The sequence below is a fragment of the Falco biarmicus genome, chromosome 4 (genome assembly GCF_023638135.1).
Source record: "Falco biarmicus isolate bFalBia1 chromosome 4, bFalBia1.pri, whole genome shotgun sequence".
Classification (NCBI taxonomy): Eukaryota; Metazoa; Chordata; class Aves; order Falconiformes; family Falconidae; genus Falco; species Falco biarmicus.
In genome coordinates this window covers 62,011,940-62,033,503 of record NC_079291.1, presented here as the reverse complement: position 1 = coordinate 62,033,503, position 21,564 = coordinate 62,011,940, and the positions used below count along the sequence as shown (strand labels likewise).

Below are 21,564 nucleotides of genomic sequence, written 5' to 3'. Positions count from 1 at the left end.
GGATGGGCCGGGGTCCAACGTCACCACCACACGATGGTCATGACCAGCCCGGTGCCACCAAACGCATCCCGCTGACATCAGCCGTGCAGGGTTCTGCCAAGACAAGGCTGTGCTGAGTGGTGCCGGGGGAAGCGGGCCGCAGTGTCTGGCCCTGTCCTGCCACCAGCCCCTGTCCTGGGGGATGGGGACACCCCCTCCCCACGTCCTCCGAGCAGGAGGCGTGAGTGGCCATGGGCGAAGCCAGGCTTTGCCACCAATGCCCACAGCAGCTTGCCCCCGAGAGCGGCAGAACCGGGCTCAGCGCATGCACAGACTGTTCACATGGGGGTGCTTAATCCCCCCTCCCCGCCCAGGGAGGGCACCCCTGGGGGGTCGAGGCCCCTCTGGAGCTCCTTGTGTGTGTGTGGGGGGGACGCAGACCAGACCCCGAGCAGCTCCGGTGGATGCACCAGTCGGCACTTGCCCTGCGCCAAGCTGGGGGGGTGAGGACCAGCCCCCCGACCAGAGTGCCGTGCCCCCCCCAAGTCCGGGGCTTCCCCCCCTGCTTTGCTTGCCCAAGCCCACGGCCAGCCCGGCAGCACCCGTGTCTCGTGGGAGTATTTGGTCCCTGCTCCTGGGGGGGCCCGCTCCCGCCGTGCCCTCGGCCACCCGCAGGGACAGGGACCCCCCGGACGGGCAGCCACGGGCAGAACTGGCAGCGACCCTGCCCCACACTGCCGGCGGGACCCTCTCCCAAAACTGCCCCAGAGGTGCTCCCCATCCCGGGGCGCTCCCGCTCCTACCTGCCGAGGCGCGGCCATGGCTCGGCGGCGCGGGGCCGGTACCCGCTCCGGGCCGGGGGGCAGCGGCGGAGCAGTCCCGCTCCGGCTCCCCGCTCCCGGTTCCGGGCGGAACGCGGCTGGAGCTGCCGCCCGTCCCCCCGCGCGGCTCGGAGCGCGACCGCAGTCCCGCCCCGGTGCCCCCGCTCCGCCCCGCGGTGGGCAGTGCCGCTGCCGGTGCGGGGGTTCCCCCCACCCCCGGAGCAAAGCCCCCGGCCCGGTCCCGCGGGGCTGGGTGGCGCGAAGGGACCGGGGGGTTCCGCGGGGGGACAGCGGGGGGCGGCGGGGCTGGGCTCGGGGGCACCGGGAGGCCCGGTCGGTCGGTGGACTGCGAGGTCTGGGGCACCGAGGCACTGGGGAAGTTGACGGGGTCCGGTGGTCGGTGGCACCAGGGCACCGGGTGTCGGTGGCACCGGCGGATCCGTGGGAGTCTGGGGCGTCCGGCGGTCGGTGGCACCGGGGAACTGGGGCGGGGGACTGGGGCAGCCGACGGGGCGCGGGGGTCGGTGGCCCCGGCACAGCCGCTGGGGTCCGTGGCCCCGGCCCGCCGCGCCTCCTCCCGGCCGCCAGGGGGCGCCGCAGCGCGGGCGAGGCTCCGCCCCTGCAGGCGGTGCTGCTGCAGGGCGCGCGGGCAGGCCGCCATGTCCCGCCGGGATCCAGCGCAGGTTCGGGTCGCGCCGGGGGCCGGGGCCGGGGCTGTCTGCGCCCGGGGCCGCGGCGGGCCCTGGCCCGGGGGGGTGGCGGCGGGGGGGCTCCGGGGGCCCCCTAGGGGCGGGGGAGAGCGGGCCCGGGGGGCCAGCCGCGGCGATGGGAGGCGGGGGGCCGGGGGCCGGGGAAGGCCCTTGGGGGGCCGGGGGCGCCGCGGGCGCGTTCCCGGGCCGCGGCCGCGCTTGGGCCGGGTCGGGGCTTGCCCCTGCCGCGCTTGACCGCTGCCTCCCCAGGCCCCGCGCCCCCCCACGCAGAAGGCGCCGGCCATGGGCCCGCAGGCGGCCGCGGGGCAGGAGCTGCGGGAGCTGCGCAGCCGCACGGAGCGGGCCGAGCGGCGGCTGGTGGCCTGCGAGACCCTGCTGGGGGAGCTGGGTAGCAGCCTGGCGGCGCTGGGCGGCCTCCTGCCGCGCTGCGGGCAGCTCCAGCAGCGCCTGGACAACGTGGAGAACCTCCTGAAGAACAGGAACTTTTGGATCCTGCGGCTGCCCCCCAGCTCCCGGGGCGAGGTGCCCAAGGTAAGGGCGCCCGGCCGGCCTGCCCTCCCGGCGAGCACCCCCGAGCCCCAGGCTTGGCCAGGCCTGCCTTGCTCTGTACCTGCCCTGAGCTCCAGCAGCCAAAGACAAGCACTGGCATCCAGGCCCGTGGTTTCCCGTTATCTAGCTGCATCGTAAGTCACCAAGCACGTAATATTTGTGATTCTAGGTACCGCTCACATTCGATGATATTTCAGTTTACTTCAACGAGCAGGAGTGGGAGAGACTGGACCGCTGGCAGAAGGATCTGTACAAGGCTGTGATGCGGGGAAACTACGAGACGCTCATCTCCCTGGGTGAGGCACAGAGTTTGTGTCTCTGGATGAGCTCTTGTGGGTAGGCTGGATGCTTCCCATCGTGGCCCCGCTGATGGTCTGGTTTGGTGGGGCAGGACACCCATAGCTAGCAGAACCTCTCCCAGGCAGTCGGACCCATGCATTTTCCCTCCTTCCTGCTTGTAAGCAACGAACAATATCTGTAGTAAATAACGGGAGTGATAATAATACAAACTGTATTTATTGTTAAAAAAAAAATCCACGTTAGGTGCTGTTCCTAGTGAGCAGCAGTGAATCCTGAGTGAATTCCAGGGTCAGGGAAGCATCGTGATCTTCCAGCACAGTTCAGGAATTACCTGGGTGAAGTCTGATAACTGCACCTTGAACTAGTTCTTGTTATCTGTGTATTTAGCCCCCATACAAGGTCACAGGGATGTTTCCATCTGCCTTGGTTAAACAACTAGTCTAACTAACAGAACTAACCTAACTAAGAACTTACAAGCATGACCATACTCAGTCTTTCAAAGGACACCCAACACATTCTTGGATGATTTGGGCTGTAAGATGTTCCCCACCAGAAGCTGTTTCTTGGGCATGACTAGTAACGTGCTGCGCTGTGCAGCTGCTGAAGTTGAGGCTTCACTTTTCTCAATAACATTCTGTAGAAACAGAATAAACTTGTTCCTTTTGTCCATCTGACACAGACATTTCTACAGAGCAGAAAGTTTTCTGTCCCTACACCAGAATGACAGCTCCAAAGAATTGCTCTTCAGGTCACTGCTAAAGTTTAAATGGGAGGAAAATGTTACAGCCTTTCCCATTCCTGTAAGAATTTAGTTCATGCTCTGCTATTTAGATTTGGTCTGTGCTTGAGCCACAGCTGTGCTTGGTGGATCCTGCCGCAGGGCCAAGAAAGAGGCACCACCTTTCTGGTTAGAGCGTGGGTAACATATTTGTGTCTGTCTGTGCTGCCTGCTAGCTCTGGGGTCAGGGGGAGAAGGGTCGCTTGAAGACGTGTAAGTTTGACAGAATGAAGGCGTAGCCAGTTCCTAATAAAGCATGCTGTCCTCTGCCTCATGAATAGACTATGCTGTGTCCAAGCCTGACATCCTCTGCCGGATCGAGAGGGATGAAGAGCTCTGCGTCAAAGATGGTCACACATCCCCACAGACACATAGTGGAGATGGTCAGGAGCCCCCAAAGACACCAGAAGAGATGGACCAGGTGGAAGAGGCTTTGGGAGAAGATGAAGTCCCCATGGAAGATGACACAGGTAAATTCTGTGGGTGCCAGGAGGAGGTGGCAGTTCCTGTCTCAGCTTTGTCAGGAGATGTCCCAGCCATGTCTTTGTTAGAAATGAATTCTGAGGGTCTGTTGACTGAATTGACTAAACCACCACACCACAGAGGAACGTATATGCTTGGACAGGTGAATCCTGTGGATAAAAACAGACAAAGCTTGTCAGGAGGGACTGGGATGGAGTGTGGAGTGGTGGGACAGACGACTTGTGATGCCTTTTAGTCCTGTGTCCATGCAGTTTGGCAGTCCTTCACCAGATTGCATGCATGAGCCCTAGGGCTTCCAGAGACACTCCTGCTTGCCTTGGTGAGAGGAGACATGGTGGGAAGTGAGGAACCTGGGAGCCTGCAGCAGGAGGAGGAGGCGGGAGCAGCTCTGCTACTGCTGGGGGGCAGAAGCGGTCGGGAGAGCCGTGGGGCATGCCGTGGGAGAGTTGGAAAAAATAATGTTAAGAGTGTAAAGGCTGGGCAAGAAGGTAGGAGATGCTGGAAGGGGACTGGCAGACCCCGACAGAGCCAGGAGAAAAAGAAATGTGTGGGCAGAGCTGTGATCAGGAGCTCTTTTCTGTAGGACTGAGGGGCTGGGGGTTGAAGGAGCCCCAGGAGAGGCTGGGTGAGCACTGGTGGAGGGGAGAAGGCAGGGCGGGCTCCATCCTTTGGGGAATGTTACCCAGAAATAACACAAACCCCAGGTGCGTGTTCGGGAGCTTGTTTGTCAAGTGCTCCCGGTAAGAGAGGGAAGGGATGTTACATAGAGGCTGTCACTCACTTTTGAGATTTTAGTTCATGTTCTGTTACTTAGATCTTCTCTGTGCTTGAGCTACAGCTGTGCTCATGGGTGAATCCTGCTGCAGGGCCAACAGCACCACCTTTCTGGTTAGAGCGTGGGTAACGTATTTGTGTCTGTCTGTGCTGCCTGCTAGCTCTGGGGTCAGGGAGAGAAGGGTCGCTTGAAAATGTTTGAGAGTTTGACAGAATGAAGGCTTAGCCAGTTCCTAATAAAGCATACGGTCCTCTGCCCCGTGAGCAGACAACGCTGTGTCCAAGCCTGACGTCCTCTGCCAGATCAAGAGGGATGAAGAGCTCTGCGTCAAAGATGGTCAGACATCACCGCAGATGCATATTGGAGACGGTCAGAAGCCCCCACAGACACGTACTGGAGCTGGTCAGAAGTCCCTGCAGGCAACCATCCAGGATGGTCAGGAGAAGCCACAGACATGTATCAGAGGTGGTCAGAAGTCCCCACAGACGAGCATCCAAGATGGTCAGGAGAAGCCACAGACACATGCTGGAGACGGTCAGGAGCCTCCGCAGACACCAGAACAGATGGACCAGAAGGAAAAGGCTTTAGGACAAGATAAAGTCTCCATCAAAGCTCGCACAGGTAAGTTACATGGGTGCGAGGAGGACTTGCTTTCCCAGGCCATTCCCGTCCCAGCTCTCTCAGGAGCTCTCCTAGCAGTGTCCGTGGGAGAGGGCATGGCAGGTCACTGTGCTTAAGAGGAGCGTCACCAGGGAAAAGCAGAAGCCTTGGGGTGCATGGTCAAGGTGCTGTCAGGGAAAATGGAAGGAGTTCAAGGGCCTGAACACAAGGCAATATGGGAACACTACCTGTAGAGTTGACGGAGAGGGTTTAGGAGGGATGAGGTTGCTCTGCAATGGCAACAGCACCTTGGTGTCCTTCCACCCAGCCCTCCCTCTGCTTTTGGTACTTGCGTTTGGCTTTGCTCCAGCTCCTTTTAACGCCTCACATGCTTTCCATAGAATCCTAGAGTTGTTTGGGTTGGAAAAGACCTTTATGATCGAGTCCAACTGCTAACCCAGCACTGCCAAGCCCACCACTAAACCACATCCCTAAGCACCACGTCTGCATCTGTTTTAAGTACCCCCAGGGATGGTGACTCCACCATCTCCCTGGGCAGCCTGTTCCAGTGCTTGTCTACCCTTTCGGGGAAGAAATTTTTCCTAATACCCAGTCTAAACCTCCCCTGGTACAACATGTTGTGGCTTCTCAAGCCACAGCTCTCTCTGACTCCTACATGCCCCCGGTTTATCTCCAGTCAGCGTCATACCAAAGCAGGAAAATGTGAGCTCTCCACAGGTCTTTAACATTGTTCTCTGCAAACAGAACTCCCCATCCTGGTGATGAACATCATGTCCCTGAATGCACAGAAAGAGCAGCTGCACAGTGAAAATCAGCCCGAGACGGAGATGGAAGAGGACCCAGCTGAGTCCAACACCAGTAAGTAATGCTGTGCAGGAGAGGCACAGGCACCTGCAGGCAGGAGGCAGCTCCCAGCTCCCCAGTGTGCTTGAAATGGGGAGGGAGATGGGAGCGTTGGGCCTCTTTCTTATCACTGAGTAAGGGAGGGGGCTGGTGTCAGGCGTTTCAGCCCTATCATCCCTGCAGAAAGGAAAGCAGTCCAGTGAGGTTCCTTCTATCAGGAACTGGGGGAGAGCTGGTAGCAGTAGCGTGCTTTCTTCCTCCAGCTCTGCTGCGTTATGGCAGAGCTGGCCTTGAGCTCAGGGTGGCCTAATGCTTCCAGGGGCACAGTCCTCTTCTCCATGCCAGAAGCAGAGAGCAGGGAGTGTGGGAAGGGGGTGGCAGCTGTCTGCAGACACCCTCTGTTCTGGTCCTGAAGCTTTGCCAAGCTAACGCACCGAGCACTGTCCTCTTCCAGGGACTCTGAGCCTGTGTCTGGCACTGGTGTGCAAGTGGCACTGGTTCTGGGCATGGTGCGTGCCAGCTGAATGGTCTGGTGGCGGCAGGGGGTGGAGAGTTCCCCACAGCTCTCAGTGCTGCACAGCACTCAAGTGAGCCAGTTTGCCTGCAACATTTGGCATTTGCTGGCAGTCCCAAACTTGACAGAAGCGAAGAGCCTGAGGTACTGCAGGCAGTCGCTTTTCAGTGATCTTTTTTCCTGCTACACCTTGTGGCCGTCATTGGTGTCATCATTTTAGATGTGGATCCCTTTGTGCTGTTGGCACTGCAGCAGGCCACAGCCTGGCTCTTCTTGGGAGCAAGAGAACTGTCCCCTGAGACCATGCTGGGGTTGCTGAGGGCACGTGGGCAGAACACTGGTGGCATTTGCATCTTTCCAAACTGTGTTCTTAGATTTGTTGGTAGCTCCTTTATTGCTAAAAGCCTGCTTGGTGCTTTGCGGCTTAACCACAACCTGGGTTTGTCCTGGGAGCAGGAATGACTGATGCCCATGTTGTTCTGTTTCAGAGAAAGGCTTTTTAACGAAAAATGAAATGGCATGTGAAGGGGATGCTTCTGAAAACGCCAAGGTGAAGGAAGAGAAGCCTGAGGCATCTTCTCCCAGCCCAGAGGCCCAGAAGTGTCCCAAAGATGAGCAGACTAAGGCCAAGAGCAAGAAGAAGCCAAGCAGGTGCACAAGCAGCAGCCTGCTGATGGGCAGCTGTCGGCGTGGCTACGTGCGTGAGTGGTCACACCCCTGCACTGAGTGCGGGAAGCGTTTCCGTCTGAAGATCAACCTCATCATCCACCAGCGGAACCACGCCAAAGAGGGGCCCTACGAATGCACCATGTGCGAGATCAGCTTCGCGGACAAGCGCCACCTGGACCTTCACCAGAGCATCCACATAAAAGACAGGGCCTTTGGGGCCAAGGTCTGGGGGAATGTCCACCCGGAGCTGAGGATCCGGCCGAGGGGGAAGTTCTGCGGGGCTTTCTTTGGAGGCACCCACAGCCTGGGCAATGGGACACACGCTAGGGGGCCCTGGCTGGGCCAGGCCAAGGCGGAGCTGGACAGAGGGAGCCTGTCCAGTGCATGTCTCCCCCGACAGCAGAGCCCTAAGTCTCACAGGAAGTCTGTGGTGAAATGCAATCTTTGCAAAAAGTTTTTCTCTTGCACCTTCAGCCTTCAGCGGCACCTGCAGACCCACTCGGTGGACAGGCCGTATTGCTGCGCCACTTGCAAGAAGGGCTTCACCCGTAGGACTCACCTCTCACGCCATGAGAAAATACACGACCGCCAGAGAGCCCTGGCTGCGCTCCAGCAGCCCACGGTGGCACAGCCCGCAACCGTGGTGCTAGCACCCCAGCAGCCCCAACCGCAAGCGGCGCCGAAGGTGTCTGCGAGCGGGCGCGTTCCTCGCTCACCAGCCCCGGCATCCGAGAAAAATGTTAGTCCTGCAGCCAAAGCAGTTCCAGCAAATGTGCTCCTGGTTGCTCCTGCAGAACTCAAGCTGCAGGACAAGAACTGCCACATCCCCAGCTTGGGTGGGAGACCCATCCGACCTGTGGTTAGGCAAGGAAGTAGGGCAGCAGTTTCAGGGGTGACAGAAATGACTAGAGGAAAGATCTGAACTGTCTCTGTCCCTGGAGAGAAACTGTGAGTGTTGATCTTGCACGTGGTGGGGCGCTGGAGTTCTGAACTGTCCACTGGATTTTAGGAGCTTTCCTGAACTGGAGGAGGAATCAAAAGGTTGGATACCACACCACAGTGAGCAAATTACAGAAGCCTCCAGTGATCCAAAATGCTTTACCATTCCACTGACTCTCGTGTCTGCTGGCTGATGCACAAAATCTTCCCAAGCTGACCTTCCTGGGAGATTAACAGGTACATCTCCTGCAGCCCAGTGAGAGGAACTGCAAACAGCAGCTGAGTTCACCCATTACTTGATGCTGCAGCTGACCCCTCATCTTCGGAAATAAAATTACACGGTGAAGATGATGGAGAGGAGGGAATCAAGCTGGTGAGCCAAGCTCCCGAAGAGCTCTTCGCTGACAAAGTTTCTTGGCCAAGACACCAGATGAAGACAGCGTGGCATCTCCAAGGCCCCATTGCATCCTGGCCATGCTTTTGTGTAATAACCTGCCCTGGTGAGGAACTCCTGCTAACTTCTTGATCAAGTTGGGAGTGCTTGAGCTTTGCACTGGAAGATCTGTAGAACAAATCAAACCACAATATTTTCTCTTGTGAGGGTGCTTGCGGGTGTTTCTGAGCTCCCAGCAGCACTCCTTCCTCCAACAAGACCAGCCTGCGAGAGCCAGAAACACCCTGTGAGAGTCAGTTCCTCAGGACCAGGCTGCACAGATGGAGTCACTTTAGAAATACTTCACGGGTAAGACTAGCCCTGCACTGCAGCAGCAGTCTGCGTGGATCCCTCCCTGGGGCTCAGGCATGCCGGCTGCTGCGTGCCGATGCTGGCTCTTGCACAGGAACAGCAGCTCTGCTTGGCCCCGCTGCGGAAGGAAGCCCCCACTCTCCAAACTGCAGGTCATCTCCTTTAGTCGTGTGCAGAATCCACCAAACCTAATCCTATGGAAGTAGTTCTGCTAGCTACCTCAAACATCTTGTGGTGTGAGACCTGCCCAGAGGCAGATGGGTACCTGGTAAGTGTCAAGAGCTGGGCCAGGTGTGGCTCCCGTGTTCCCCGAATCACTTGAACCATGCGTATCCATGGCCAGAGCCCTGCATGCGTCATGTGCACTGCTGGGAAGCACAGACTCTACAGAGAGAGGACACTGGTCCTGGTGGTGTCGCCGTGCAGACCAAATGGAGCAGTTGTTGGGACTCTTGAATTTAGTTTTCCAGTTGTGTTGTTTTGTTCTTTCCACTGATGTAATTATTTGATATCACTAAGTCTCTATCCCTCTCTGGGCAGGGAGCTTGGGAACAAGTTTGCTTATCGCATTTTTTATTCCTGGTCACTCACAAGGTCTGATGGGGCGCTGCTGCGGGTGGTGCACTTTGGGTACTGAGGAAATGCCTGTGCTGGGTCCTGGCTTAATCCTCGGCACTGAGCGAGCAGTGCCTGGCCACCTCCCTGCCCTGCGGGAGGGGCAGCAGTGTCATTGCTGCTCCTCCTTGGGGACATGAAGATCATGCCACTGCTCCTCTGGGCCAGTTTCTCACTCGATTTCTGTCCCCTGTGATTGTGGTGCAGAGCGTGTGGGCACTGTAGCGTTAGCCATGAGGGGGTGACTGGGGCAGACAGGTCAGCGCTGTCTCCCCAAAAGGATGGTACTGGTAGGGTACAGGGACGGTTGATGCCTTATGGTTGTGCAGCGATGGTGGCTCTGGCACGGCACAGCAGCGTGGGCTGTAGTGACCGAGCTGGTTTTCCCTGCCCCAGTAGGGTAGATCCCAGAGACCCCTAGTTGATCCCAGTGACGTGAGTTGGCTGGTGTGGCAGTAGTGCTGGTGGGCAGCACTCTAAGGGCAGTGTGGGGGGCGTGGAGGGGCCGGCCTCTCCCAGGCTGACTGCCCCAGCCGGGGCATCTCTCCCAAAGCTGTTGTAACTGGGACTGGCCTTTCCTGTGAAATCCCAGGCCCTGTTCTCAGGCTATGGAATCAATAAAGTATTTGTCTGTACATCTGCCTGTTCTGGAGAGGGGGCTGAGCTGGCCCTGTCGTGCGTTGCTGCTGCAGGAGTAACCTCGGTCAGCCTGGGCAGAGCGAGGCAAAGGGCATCTCTAGCCTGGGGGTGCCGTGGGGGTCACTGCTGGCAGCTCTGTTACCCCCTTCTGCTGGTCAGGACCCTGGGGAATGTCCCAAGGGTGAATGTGGGTAAGGTGTGGGACTGCCATCTGCCATTGCTGGGGGGCTCGGGGAGCCCCCACAGCAGGGCTGTGCCTGGGGCAGCTGGACCACAAGGCCCCATAGCCTCCCACAGAGCCTGGGCCTGTCGTCTGTGCTGCCTCCGCTCTGAGCAGCCCCTGAGCCGCTGCAGGGGGACGCTGGCACTTTGCCACCATCCTCATCCTCACTGGAGACCCCCAGCATGTCCCAGTCTTCTGCACTGGGGACAGCACCCTGGTGGATGCCCTGGGGCTGGGCAGAGGGGCAGGATGCTCCCACCAGCTCCCGCACCTGCTGGATGGTCCTGCCAGTGCCCAGCATGGCTGCCGAAGCCGCAGGGGTGCCCTCAGTGGATATGGCCACCACCACCCCAGCCTACCCCCACACGAGGGCCGAAGCAGGGGGCATGAGCACTGCTTGGGGACGCCCCACAGGGACCACGGCTGGGAAGGTTGGGCTCTCCCCAGCTGGGAGGACAAGCGGCCAAAGGGACCATGGGAAGGCGGGTGATGGAGTGGTGCTGAGCGCCAGGGGCAGGGCTGTACACGGGAGGCAGCACTCTGTCCTGCCAGCGCTGCACCCTGAACACTGCTGGGGGGTCCCACGGTGTAGGGGTTGCACTCCAGCTCCTGGCTTGCGTTAACGGTGAGGACTCGGGGAGGGGGGGCACAGACGGTTGGGCTCCTTCCCCACACCCGAGAGCAAAGGGCCTCGCACCCTTTGGGAAGGTGGTAGGAAGCAGTGGGTGATGGCTCCAAGCCGGAGCTGCGCATGGGACTGCACCCACAGGAGAGGCTCCTTCGCAAGGCAGCGGTGGTGCGGCGCCAGCCCCCCTCGCCAACGCCCCTGAGCACAAGAGGAGACCATGTCAGCCCAGTCCTTTATCTGAGTCTCTTCCCGGCTCATCCGACGACCCTGGCTGTTGCCCAGCCACGACAGCCCCTACCTGGGCCACCGAACGCCCCCACGCCACCTCCACACCGGTAGTGTTTAAATAACCCTGAGTTCAACCGCTCCGTGGTACCTGACAGCTGCCCCTCAGCCAGACCTCCCTCCCGCAGGGCAGTGGCACAACCCGGCTCAGCTCCGGCTGCCGGACCCCCGGGCCAGTCCCTGCCCCCCCTGCCCACTCCCCTGCCGCACACCGCAGCAGCCTGCCCCCATCCTGCTCCTCTCAGGCCAGGCGGTGCAGAGCCCCACGGCGTTGCGGCCAGCCCCACGGCATGTGGCACCAGCTGCCTGGCGCTGCACCTCTGCGGAACAGCCTGGAGAAATGCTGCCCCTCCCCTTCTCGGGCCTGCACGCTACCGGTTATCTTGGGTCACAGCCTTGCAGGGGCTGGTCTCCAGCTCCCGGCCATGGCTCGGCAAGCTGATGGCAGGAGAGCTGGCCACAGCGTGGACCTTCTGGTGGTGGTTCAGAGACTGCCGGTGCCGGAAGCTCTTGGTGCAGCTGTTGCATTGGAAGGGCCGCTGCTGGGTGTGCCGGCGCTGGTGCTCCTCCAGTGACGCTTTCTGGGGAAAGCTCTCCGCGCACTCGATGCAGCGGTAAAGCCGCTCCCCGGCGGCGCTGGCCCGCGTAGGCCGGCCGGCCCACCCACCCCGCAGCTGCACCCCATGGATGCGCTGGTGCTTCTGGAGGTGGTGCTTCTGGATGAAGCCCTTGCCGCAGGCCGGGCAGCGGTAGGGACGCTCCCCGGTGTGGATACGGTAGTGCTTGTTGAGGTTGGACTTCTCGTTGAAGCTCTTCCCGCAGGCAGGGCACTGGAAAGGACGCTCGCCCGTGTGCAGGCGCTGGTGCCGCAGCAGCGCAGCGTGGTGAGCCAGGCTCTTCCCACAGGCTGTGCAGATGAAGGAGCCATTGCTCTTCCTCGCCTGGCTCTGCTGCCGCACCAGGAGGTTGCGCTTCAGCCGGACGCTCTTCCAGCCCAGCGGGAGGGCACGAGGTTCTTCCCCTGCGTCACAGGGACGATGCTGCTCTGAGCTGGGCTGCTCCGAGGCCACCTCTGCGGTGGTGTCTTCCCCCAGAGGCATTCCTTGGGGCAGCGCAAACAGCTGGTCAGTCCCCACACCAAGCACATGCTCTGTTGGGAAGGGCAAGCCTGGGGCCGGGTGAGCTTCCACTGGCACCACCACAGGCTTAAATTCCGGCTGGGCGGTCCCATCCTTGCAGAACTCGCCTAAGCCCTCTCCTGCCTTCTGCCCGTCCAAGCCAGCGTGGCTCTCCCAGGGCATCGGCTGCACCTGGCCCAGGGGAACCTCCTCTTCCAGTCTCACTGAGGGTGCCGGCGGCAGAGCCAGGATTTCAGATCCTTCCTCCAGGGGCTGCTGCTCTTCTGTCTTGATCACGACCTTCTCACCTGCTGAAAGACAGCAATTCGTTCCCAGCAGAGGAAGCTTGCCCGTGCCCGCACCCCCAGCGCAGGAGCGGAGGCTGAGCTTCCCCAGCAGCACACTGGCGAGACGAATCAGCAAACACACTACTAGAAATGGAGCAGGAAGGTTTTATCGAGAGCAAAGCAGGAAAAGGGCACGTGGGGTGGAGTGTTGGCACCTTTTGGGGGTTATCTGGGTATCTTGTTGGACCTTGGGGACATTTGATGGACTGACAACGCAATACGCATAAAGAAACCAAAACAGAGGAAATGTGAAGGCAAAGTTGAGGCTGCAGACTCCTCTGTCCTGGAAGGAACTTTGTCAGGAATGGCAGAGTTTAGGTGGGTGAATCTGGGGAAAAGGATCAAAGCAAAACCTTCCAGGAGCAGGAGGAAGCATCTGCCTGCAGGCATACAGCCACAGAGCCACCCCCATGCTAAGCCTTGCCTCAAGTCTCCCTATTTTGGGCTCTTTCTGGCAAGGGGGCTCTTCTGGGCTTAAAGATTTGGTCTTAAAAGTTTTAAGGAGGCCCTAATCACATGGCTTAAATCCCAACAGCTTCCAACCCCGTGCAAGACTGGAGGCACTCCCTGTGTGGACGCGATGGGCTTGGCTGGTCCTGTCTCCAGTAGGAGTGGCAGGGGCAGTGCTGCAGACGCACAGGCTCCTGCCCCGCTGCTTTGTGGGCAGGCAGCAGCGGCGTGTGGGCAGCAGGAGAGCAGCACACCAGCACAGACCCTGCCAAGCCCAGGTGTGTCGTTAGTGGTCGTTCTCAGCCTTCACTGCCCTGACTCACGGCCACCGAGGTGCCCTGACACCGCTCCCTTCCCCAGCAGCCCGTGGGTTGTCGTACCTGAATCCTCCCCGTCCTCGGCTGGCTGCAGCAGTGCAGGTTTGGAGCTGGCATCCCCGGGTCCTGGGAAGGAAGAACTGGCAGTAGCAGCTGCTGCTGTTGGGGACCAGCACCAGCTCTCCTCGATAAAGGACTGCTGCGGGACACCCAGAGGGGTTCTGGGGTCCCAGAGCAGTGGCTTGCTCAGGTGTCCCAGGACCGTCCCAGCAAGCAGGCTGGTGTTGGCCAAACCATGCAAATGATTTCAATTACCCCAAGAAGCAACTGTCAGCCACTTGGCCTTCAAAATTTCAGCCAAAAATAATTAGTGCTAAAATTTAGGCCTGTCTACAGCAAAGCCCTACAGGGTGGTATATGTATGGTCCACATCCTGGCAAAAAATGGCACACAAACACAGGCTGCAGAACACAGCATGGACACGTCTCCTGAAATCCCCACCACACGCTGTCCTGACCGCATGGGAAAGGTCTCCTCTGCTCCTGCAGACACTGTGCTGAGTCCCGGGACTCCAGTGGACACTGGCTCCTGTGGCAGTGCTCCTGCCCACGGGGGAAAAGCCTCACAGGGCAAGTCAGGAGTGACAGAGGGCCAAATCCTGGCAGTGTCCGAGTGCCCCGACTGAAAGCACCGTGATGTTGGTGAGACAAGGTGTTCTTCAGATGCACAGGGTGAGCATGAAGCACAGCTGTCACCCACAACCAAAGGGCACCAAACCTTAAAGGTGTAACGATTTCACCTCTCACTACCTGTTCTCCAATCGCCCAGACGACACCGCAGCCTACAAGCAGCCATAAGCTGGATTCAGCCCAAGGGACGCTAACGCATCTGACACGTGAGCCGAGACTGATCCTCACCCAGAGAGACCGCAGCCTCGTAATTCCCCTTCATCGCAACCCTGTAGAGCTCCTTCTGCTGGCTGTCCAAGCTCCCCCACTCCTGCTCCGGCAAAGTGGCTGCATCATCCTCACACGCTGCTGGCACCTGAAACCGCAGGAGGCACTGCCTTGGCGCTGCCCCACCACATCCATCCCCCAAGCTCCACCGCTCCCCCAGGAAAGCGGACTGGGGGGTAAGGCAGTGCGGGCCCAGCACTTCTGTGGAAGGAGTCGTGTCACAGCCTGAACACAGGGAACAATGTCAAAGCAGCCCAGTGAGGCTCAGCTGTGTCCCCCCACACAACCGGGACAGGGTCACGAGCACCTCTCGTTCCCTTGAGCCGCATGGGCAGCCTGGAACAGCTGGGTGAGCAGTAACCCCCTCAAAGTGGGAAGGCACCGCCCCACTGGTAGGTGACCAGTAGGACCCAACAAGGCTGAAAATGCTCAGGGGGGTCATGTTCTGCTCCCCCTCTTCAGCGGGGACAGGGAAGAGCAGGAGGTCCCCAGGTGCTGCCTTGGCTCTCGACGCGGAGCACTGGCAGGGCCGCATCCATGCTGCTGTGGGCAGCTCTCCACAAAAACCCATGCCACATCTCACTGGCCACATGGGTGCCCAGGGCACATCCCCGTTAGCTGGGGCTTGTCCCTGTTACCTGAGCCTTGTCCCTGTTACCCTGGGCACATGCCCATTAGCTGGGGTTTGTCCTCATTAGCTTGGGCACATTTCTGTTAGCTGGGGCTTGTCCCTGTTTGTCACCTTGGGCACATCCCTATTATCTGGGGCTCCTCCCCATCACCTTGGGCACATTTCTGTTAGCTGGGACTAGTCCCCATTAGCAGGGGCTTGTCCCTGTCACTGTGGGCATGTTACTGTTAGTGGGGGCTCATGCCTGCCACCACGGGCACATCCCTGTTACTGAAGGCTTACCTCTGTCACCCTTGGCTCATCCCTGTCTGCCTTGGCTCATCCTCGTCACCGTGGGCATGTCCCCATCACCCAGGCCTCGTTCCCATCACCCAGGCCTCGTCCCCATCACCCAGGGCTCGTTCCCATCACCATGGGCATGTCCCTGTCACCCGGGGCTCGTCCCCATCCCTGTGGGCACATCCCCGTGGGCTCATCCCTGTGGGCATGTCCCTGTCACCTGGGGCTTGTCTCCGTGGGCTCACCCCCATCCCCGTGGGCTCATCCCTGTGCCTGTGAGCACGTCCCCGTGGGCTCGTCCCCGTCCCCGTGGGCATGTCCCCGTGGGCATGTCCCCGTGGGCACGCCCCTGTCACCTGGGGCTTGTCCCCGTGGGCTCGTCCCTGCCGCCCGAGGGACGCCCCCGCGGGCTCGCCACTGTTACCTTGGGCTGGTGGCCGCCGGGGCCGGGGCCGGGGCCGGGGCCGGGGCGGGCCGCCCAGCCGCTGCGGTGCTGCAGCTGCCGCTCGACGTGCTCCAGGCGCCGCGCGTTGTCCCGCAGCAGCGCGGCCAGCGCCGCCCACTTGCGCTCCAGCCGCCCGCCGAAGTCCCGCACGGCCGCCTCCAGCCCCGACACCTTCTGCTCCGCCGTCTCCGCCCGCCCCTCCAGGCTGAGCAGCCGCAGCGCCTGCGACTCCACCTTCCGCTCCACCGCCTGCACGGCCGCCACCACCGTCCACAGCGAGATCTCGGCCGCGGCCGGCTTGGCCGCCTCGGGGCCGGGCGCGGGGGGCGGCGGCGGCTGCCAGGCCTCGGGCGCCCACTCGGGCTCCTGCTGCGGAGAGGAGACGGGCCGTGAGGGGCCGCCATACCGGCGGGCCGGGCCCCTCGCCGCGGCCCAGGGCCCGCCCGGGCCCGCCGCCCCCGCGGGCTGACGCCGGGGTGGGGACGGGCGAGGGACAGGGCCGGGACCGGCCGCCCGGAGCCGGGGGGCGGGGGGCGAGGGGGTGAGGGGAGCCGGTACCTGCGCGGGGCCCCAGCGGGCCATGGCCGCCCGCACCGCCGCCTCTGCCGCGCCACAGCGCCCCCTGCCGGCCCGCCCGCGGCGCCGCCACGCCACGCACCCCCCGCCCATCCCCACCCCGGCCCGGCCCATCGTGTCCCCATCCCGTCATCCCATTCCAATCCCATCCCATCGTGTCCCCATCCCGTCATCCCATTCCAATCCCATCCCATCGTGTCCCCATCCCCTCCCATCCTATCCCCGTCCCATCCCTGTCCCCACCCCATCCTATCCCATCCCATTCCGTCCGCATCCCACGCTATCCTCACCTCCATCCCATCCTCACCCCTGCCCTGACACTGCAGCTCCCACCTGCCACTATTCCAGCCCACAAGACCCCTACCACCAGCTGACCCACACACACCAGTGCTCCCCTGGCATCACTCCCCCATCACATCCCACCAGGAGGAACCCACCGGCATTCCCGGTACCCCACCCCAGCCAGGCACAGCAAGGCCCCCCCAGAGCCGAAGGAAGCCACATGGAGCCATGGGAGACATCCTGGTGACTACAGCATCTATTGGTGCCCTCCAGAAACAGGGTCCCACTCGCGCTGTCCCACCATCCCGGGGTCAAGGAACAAGGAACAACTGGCGCATGAAGGGTCTGCGTGGACAGGGCCAGGCACCATCCATCCCGGTGGTGGGCAGGAGCTGGGTGACGCTGCCGGTGCTCCAGCCTTCCTCGGTCAGCTCACACCCACAGCTGAAGGGAGTGAGGAGATGGCAGGAGCACAGCCCATCACCAGCACACCCGCTGGCCTCCCACCTGCGCTTTTGCTGTGCCTCCCGCCTCCACCTCAATGGGTGACGGGGAGCTGGTCCCTGCAGGGGCACGTTGCCACACGTGGACCCTCTGATGTGCTATGGAAGTCTTTTGGTTTGTGCCGGCGCCTGCTAGGGTCTGCCAGCAGCAGACAAAGTCAGCAGGCTGAGTGAGGCACCTGACACAGCAGGGCCAGAGGATCAGGCGGTGGTTAGCCTGTGCTGGCGCAGCACCAGGAAGCGCTGGCTGGAGTAGTTCTCCGCGCACAGGTTGCACGTGTACATCACCCCAGGCGACAGCGGGTACTGGTTGGGGTTGGGCACCTGCCACATGGTACTGCTCTGGGTGCAGGGCTGGGAGGCAGGGCCCACCGCCCGGCCGGGGCACTGCTCCCCCTCCAAGGGCTGGCAGAACCCCTTGGACGCCCAGAACCGCAGGTGACGTCGGATCTTCTTTTTGGACATGAAGTTGCAGCCGCAGTGGGTGCAGACGTAAGGCACGCTGTTCCTGTGGTTCCGCTGGTGGATGATCAGGTTGATCTTCAGCAGAAAGTTTTTCCTGCACACAGGGCAGGAGTAGGATTTCTCCCGGGTGGAATTTCGCTGGCAGGTTGCAGTCCGGCCCACGCAGGGGCTCTCTATGGGCTTTCTTGGGGAGGTGATGGTGCAGCTAGGATCTGCCTGTGGCATCGTTCTGCGGACATCTGGTATTGCCTCCTTAACCAGTTCATTGGGAACATCTGCCACCAGACCTTGGCCACCATTCCCTGAATCTTTTGTGTCCTCCTCTTCCAGACCCTTCGAGGGTGTTACAGGCACTGCCTGCTTCTCCGCAACAACCTCCTCCTGCGGTACCTCCATCGGGACCCCCACATTGGCATCAGCTGGAAATTTTTCAGAACCCAAGTATTACTTTTCCATGCAGTTCTGAGAAGGCATAAACAGCAAAGGGCTTTCCTCCCAACCCTCCCCTCGCCTCCCACAACCTCCCCAGCCAGCACACATCTTGGCCCTGCTCTCCTCTTCCAACTCCGCATCTTCACACCTGGACCGCGTAAAAGATGAGCACAGCTACAGCTCATCCCCACAGACACCGCAAGGGCAGTCTGAAGTGGCAAATGTCACCTAGGTAGGATCGAGGGCGTTTAACAGAAACATCGGGGGTCATCCTTCAAAGCAAATCAACTGGGTGGGCTGGCTGACACCACACCACGCCTCATCCTTTATGGCTTCGAGGCCAGCAACAGGATTTACTGTCAGAACCTTTTCTTGGCCTGAATTGTGTAAAAACCCTTCCTGAAAGTCCCAGAGTGAGCCCTGTGCAAACCTCCCGCCACTCTCTGAGCCAGCCGGTGTCCCTTGAGGCTGCCAGCCCTGCCAAGGAGGGATGCGGGGCTCTGCCCCAGTACCTGCTGCAGGAGGCGGCGCTGGAGACCAGCTCGGATTCACCTCTTCGTGACAACGTGTAGGGACCGGGCAGGAAGGTAACAGGGTTGGCTGGCTGAGATCTGCTGGGATAGCGGTGGCTTCGTGAGGGATGTGTGCTGTAAAGGCAAGAGGAGCGATGATGATGCTGGGTGAGAAACAGGCAGGCAGGGGGCCTAGGACCCCTCGCATATACCGGGTTCACCAGCCACTCACGGGCAATGCAGTCTGCCGTCATCGCCAGGCTCCTGCTTTCCTTCAGGTCCCTACAATTCTCCTCGCAAGACTCCTTTGTCACCTGCTCCAGCAGACTGTCATTGCTCAGGCAGCCCGGCTCTGCAGAGGAGAAGGGCACATGGCTTTACCAGCAGCCAGCTGGGAGCTCAGAGCAGGGAGTGCAGAGGCGGGGGTCCCCCCTCCTGGGCCCACCGGGCACCAGGATCTCTGCAGCACACCGCAGCTGCTGGGTCAGGGGAGCATTGCCTATTTATGTGTCCCAGCACACATTCCCGGTGTCCTCTCTCAGCACACTGTCCACAGCGATCACAGGAGACACCTCAGTCCCTGTGGTTGGGGACAATCGTCCCGGCCAGCAGCCAGGTGCCAGGAGTCTGACATGAAGAAACAGCATCACACACCTGCGGCTGGCTCCGGGGACACGTCTGCTGCCTTCAGGTCTGACTCTGCTGGCACACACAGCTCTTCTCCTCTTTCGAGCCGAAATAGGAGTTCAGGCTTGAACAGGGCACAGTCTGTTCAAGAGCAAGACAGACATCAGAGGCAAGGTGCGACAGCGTCTTTGTGGGTGCACCCACAGCCTGTCAACAGAGAGTCAGTCCTAGCCTGGAGAAACTTCATCTCTAACCGCGGCAGTAGCAGCGCTGGCACACAGGGAGTTATGGACGCGAAAAGGGACCGTCAGGCAGTGCTTCTAGGGGGAATATGAAAAGACCCCTCTAGCATGTCCCCCAGCAACAACGGCAAGAAAATCCATCCTTGCTCCATGCGGGGAAAATCCCTGCTACAGAGGCCCCCCTGTTCTCCCAGAAATTCACCTTGCAGACAGGAAAATACCCTGAAGCACGGGAAGAGAACTGTAAGGCTCCTGACCGAACATTAGCCTGAGTGCACCTCCCCACAGTCTGCCCCACTGCCTGTACTGGCTCCAACCACCACATACTGGTACTGCTGCTCCGCCCCAGCAGGCAGCACTGGCTGAGGGTGAAGGGCTGGCTCACCCCACTGCAACAAGCGGCACGGCCATGGGAAGGCAGGAGTTCCCTGCCCTGCCTTGGGACACACTCGCCCCTCACCTCCTTCCTCAGAGCTTTTGCTCTGCCTCCTCGGGCTGCGCTTGCAGGGATGTCCCACGGCAAGAGGGGACAGCCCTGGCTGGGAGTTCCAGGCCCCTGCTCCATCACCTGAGCACTGGAGAGAATTAATTACAAGCACAAGGCCCTGGCAGGCTAAGCGGGGTGTCACAGAATCATTTAGAATGGAAAAGACCTTTAAGATTGAGTCCAACTGGACCTTTTGGGAAGTCCATTCCCAGCTGTGAGGGCCATGCATTTGAAAATCCACCCAGAAGCACGCCAGCCACTGCCCCAGATCTGCTCCCCTGCCTAGCTGCCCCCCTGCACCGAGGGAGCACAGCCAGCCTCATGCCCCACGCTGGGACAAACACACGGCACATCTGCTGGGCCAACAGCAGGTCACACCAGGATCTAGACAGGTGTGGAAGAAGGAATTTCTGTGATGAGAACCCAGGGAGATCACTGTTCTCCAAGTGAAGGAGACACTGAGTGCTTACTACCCCCTCCTGTGACCACTGCCAGAGGGGACAGGGAATTCAGGGGGTCCTTTGAGGGCTGGAGAGCCTAGTGACATGCAGAGAGGCAGTAAAGTAACCCCAAGAGAGAGCTCTCTGGGCAGCGATGGCAGCTGCCAAACCAGCACAAACGGAGCCTACACAAGGACACCAGCGTCTCGTAGTTGCCCTCCATCACAGTCCTGTACAGCTCCTTCTGCCCATCGTCCAGGCTCGCCCACTCCTGCTTGCTGAAGTGCACCGTGATGTCCTCGAAACTCACTGGCACCTGGGAATACAGGAGGGGCTGGGCTTTAGGAGGGGGCAGCTCCCACCCAAACAGCTCCCAGCCCCTCAATGGTCCCATAAGCGTGCCTCAGGCTCCCTCTCAGCCTCTTCAACCTCCCACCAGCTCCCTAAGTGAGCCCCCAGGTCCACTTCCAGCCCCCATCATACCCCCCCCAGCCCCCTATGTTGCCCCATAGCTCATCACTGGCCCCCAGCCACCCCTCAGCCCCACAATGGCCCCCTATGTGACGCCCCAGGCCTCTTTCCATCCCTGTAAGTGGGCCCCCACCTCAGCCCCACAAAAGCCTATGTGACCCCCCAGGTCCGCTTCCAGCCCCACTGCCCCACCCCCCAGCCCCCTAAGTGCCCCCCCCACTCATTACCAGCCCACCCACCCCCCTCAGCCCCACAATACACCCCTACGTGACCCCTCCCAGGCCTGCTTCCAACCCCCTAAGTAGCCCCCATGGCCCATCACCAGCCCCTCCTCAGACGCACAGCAGCCCCCCCTAAGTGACCCGCCAGGCCCACTTCCAGCCCCCACCACCCGCCCCCAGCCCCCTAAGCGGCCCCAGGGCCACAGACCCCCCCCCCAAGCCCCACAGGGACCCCCATCCCACGCCTCCCTCGGTCCGGCCGTACCGCGGGGAGCGGCAGCTCCCAGGGGAGCGCGTCCCACACCGCCGCCTCCGCCCGCTCCGGCGCCCGGAGGTGGGCGTGCAGCTCCGCCATGGCCCGGCCGCGGCCACGCAGGGGCCAGCCCGTGCCCCCGGCCCGCCTTCCCTCCGAGCCGCACAGCGCCCCCTGCCGGCCGGGCGCCACTGCACACTGCCCTCCCTTGCCGGTACCTCTGCGGGGCGGGGGCTCCCGGCGCCGGGCTCCCCCCGCCGGAAAACGCCTCTGCGGGGGGATTTCGGCGGATTGCCTCCCCGCTGGCTGTCCCCCTCAGATCAGCGATTTCTCGGTGACGGACAGCTGTCCATCACGGCAGCGGCGCGGTGCTGCGGGCCGCCGGCCGGCGGGG

General features: G+C 61.1%; 3 protein-coding genes across 6 annotated transcripts; 1 reads left to right on the top strand and 2 right to left on the bottom strand.

The window, feature by feature from the left end:
* Positions 1 to 1,345: 1,345 nt before the first annotated feature.
* On the top strand, positions 1,346 to 9,976 carry LOC130147188 (zinc finger protein 777-like). Of its 2 annotated transcripts, XM_056333993.1 has the most exons (7): positions 1,346 to 1,483; positions 1,760 to 2,041; positions 2,229 to 2,355; positions 3,419 to 3,607; positions 4,663 to 5,016; positions 5,761 to 5,874; positions 6,862 to 9,976. In XM_056333993.1, exons 1-7 carry the CDS (start codon positions 1,460 to 1,462, stop codon positions 7,962 to 7,964), a joined length of 2,193 nt encoding a protein of 730 aa, XP_056189968.1. In that variant the 5' UTR covers positions 1,346 to 1,459; the 3' UTR covers positions 7,965 to 9,976. The 2 variants fall into 2 exon arrangements, with proteins under 2 accessions (XP_056189968.1, XP_056189969.1); XM_056333994.1 differs by lacking the exon at positions 1,760 to 2,041 and having other exon boundaries at positions 1,423 to 1,483.
* Positions 9,977 to 11,051: 1,075 nt separating this feature from the next.
* Positions 11,052 to 16,353, bottom strand: LOC130147195 (zinc finger protein 777-like). 3 transcript variants are annotated; one of them, XM_056334015.1, is made up of 5 exons: positions 16,218 to 16,353; positions 15,639 to 16,028; positions 14,266 to 14,392; positions 13,412 to 13,474; positions 11,052 to 12,545 (listed from the first exon to the last, which is right to left on the bottom strand). In XM_056334015.1, exons 1-5 carry the CDS (start codon positions 16,347 to 16,349, stop codon positions 11,488 to 11,490), a joined length of 1,770 nt encoding a protein of 589 aa, XP_056189990.1. In that variant the 5' UTR covers positions 16,350 to 16,353; the 3' UTR covers positions 11,052 to 11,487. The 3 variants fall into 3 exon arrangements, with proteins under 3 accessions (XP_056189990.1, XP_056189991.1, XP_056189992.1); XM_056334016.1 differs by having other exon boundaries at positions 11,052 to 12,542; XM_056334017.1 differs by having other exon boundaries at positions 15,639 to 16,025.
* Positions 16,354 to 16,749: 396 nt separating this feature from the next.
* On the bottom strand, positions 16,750 to 21,324 carry LOC130147202 (zinc finger protein 398-like). Its single transcript, XM_056334028.1, has 6 exons — positions 21,183 to 21,324; positions 20,415 to 20,541; positions 19,084 to 19,197; positions 18,662 to 18,781; positions 18,430 to 18,564; positions 16,750 to 17,904 (listed from the first exon to the last, which is right to left on the bottom strand). Exons 1-6 carry the CDS (start codon positions 21,270 to 21,272, stop codon positions 17,222 to 17,224), a joined length of 1,269 nt encoding a protein of 422 aa, XP_056190003.1. The 5' UTR covers positions 21,273 to 21,324; the 3' UTR covers positions 16,750 to 17,221.
* Positions 21,325 to 21,564: the final 240 nt, after the last annotated feature.

Bases quoted from the DNA above. Each gene is read 5' to 3' on its own strand.
- LOC130147188 (XM_056333993.1), top strand. From the start codon at position 1,460: ATGTCCCGCCGGGATCCAGCGCAG. The intron at 2,356-3,418 runs GTGAGGCACAGA...CCTCATGAATAG, and splicing joins CGAGACGCTCATCTCCCTGG to ACTATGCTGTGTCCAAGCCT. The intron at 3,608-4,662 runs GTAAATTCTGTG...CCCCGTGAGCAG, and splicing joins CCCCATGGAAGATGACACAG to ACAACGCTGTGTCCAAGCCT.
- LOC130147195 (XM_056334015.1), bottom strand. From the start codon at position 16,349: ATGGGCCGGGCCGGGGTGGGGATGGGCGGGGGGTGCGTGGCGTGGCGG. The intron at 14,393-15,638 runs GTAACAGTGGCG...CTGCGGTTTCAG, and splicing joins CCGGCGGCCACCAGCCCAAG to GTGCCAGCAGCGTGTGAGGA. The intron at 12,546-13,411 runs GTACGACAACCC...GCTGTCTTTCAG, and splicing joins CGAGGACGGGGAGGATTCAG to CAGGTGAGAAGGTCGTGATC.
- LOC130147202 (XM_056334028.1), bottom strand. From the start codon at position 21,272: ATGGCGGAGCTGCACGCCCACCTCCGGGCGCCGGAGCGGGCGGAGGCG. The intron at 19,198-20,414 runs GTAGGCTCCGTT...GCTCTTGAACAG, and splicing joins CGAGACGCTGGTGTCCTTGT to ACTGTGCCCTGTTCAAGCCT. The intron at 18,565-18,661 runs GTGAGTGGCTGG...TTGCCTTTACAG, and splicing joins GACGGCAGACTGCATTGCCC to CACACATCCCTCACGAAGCC.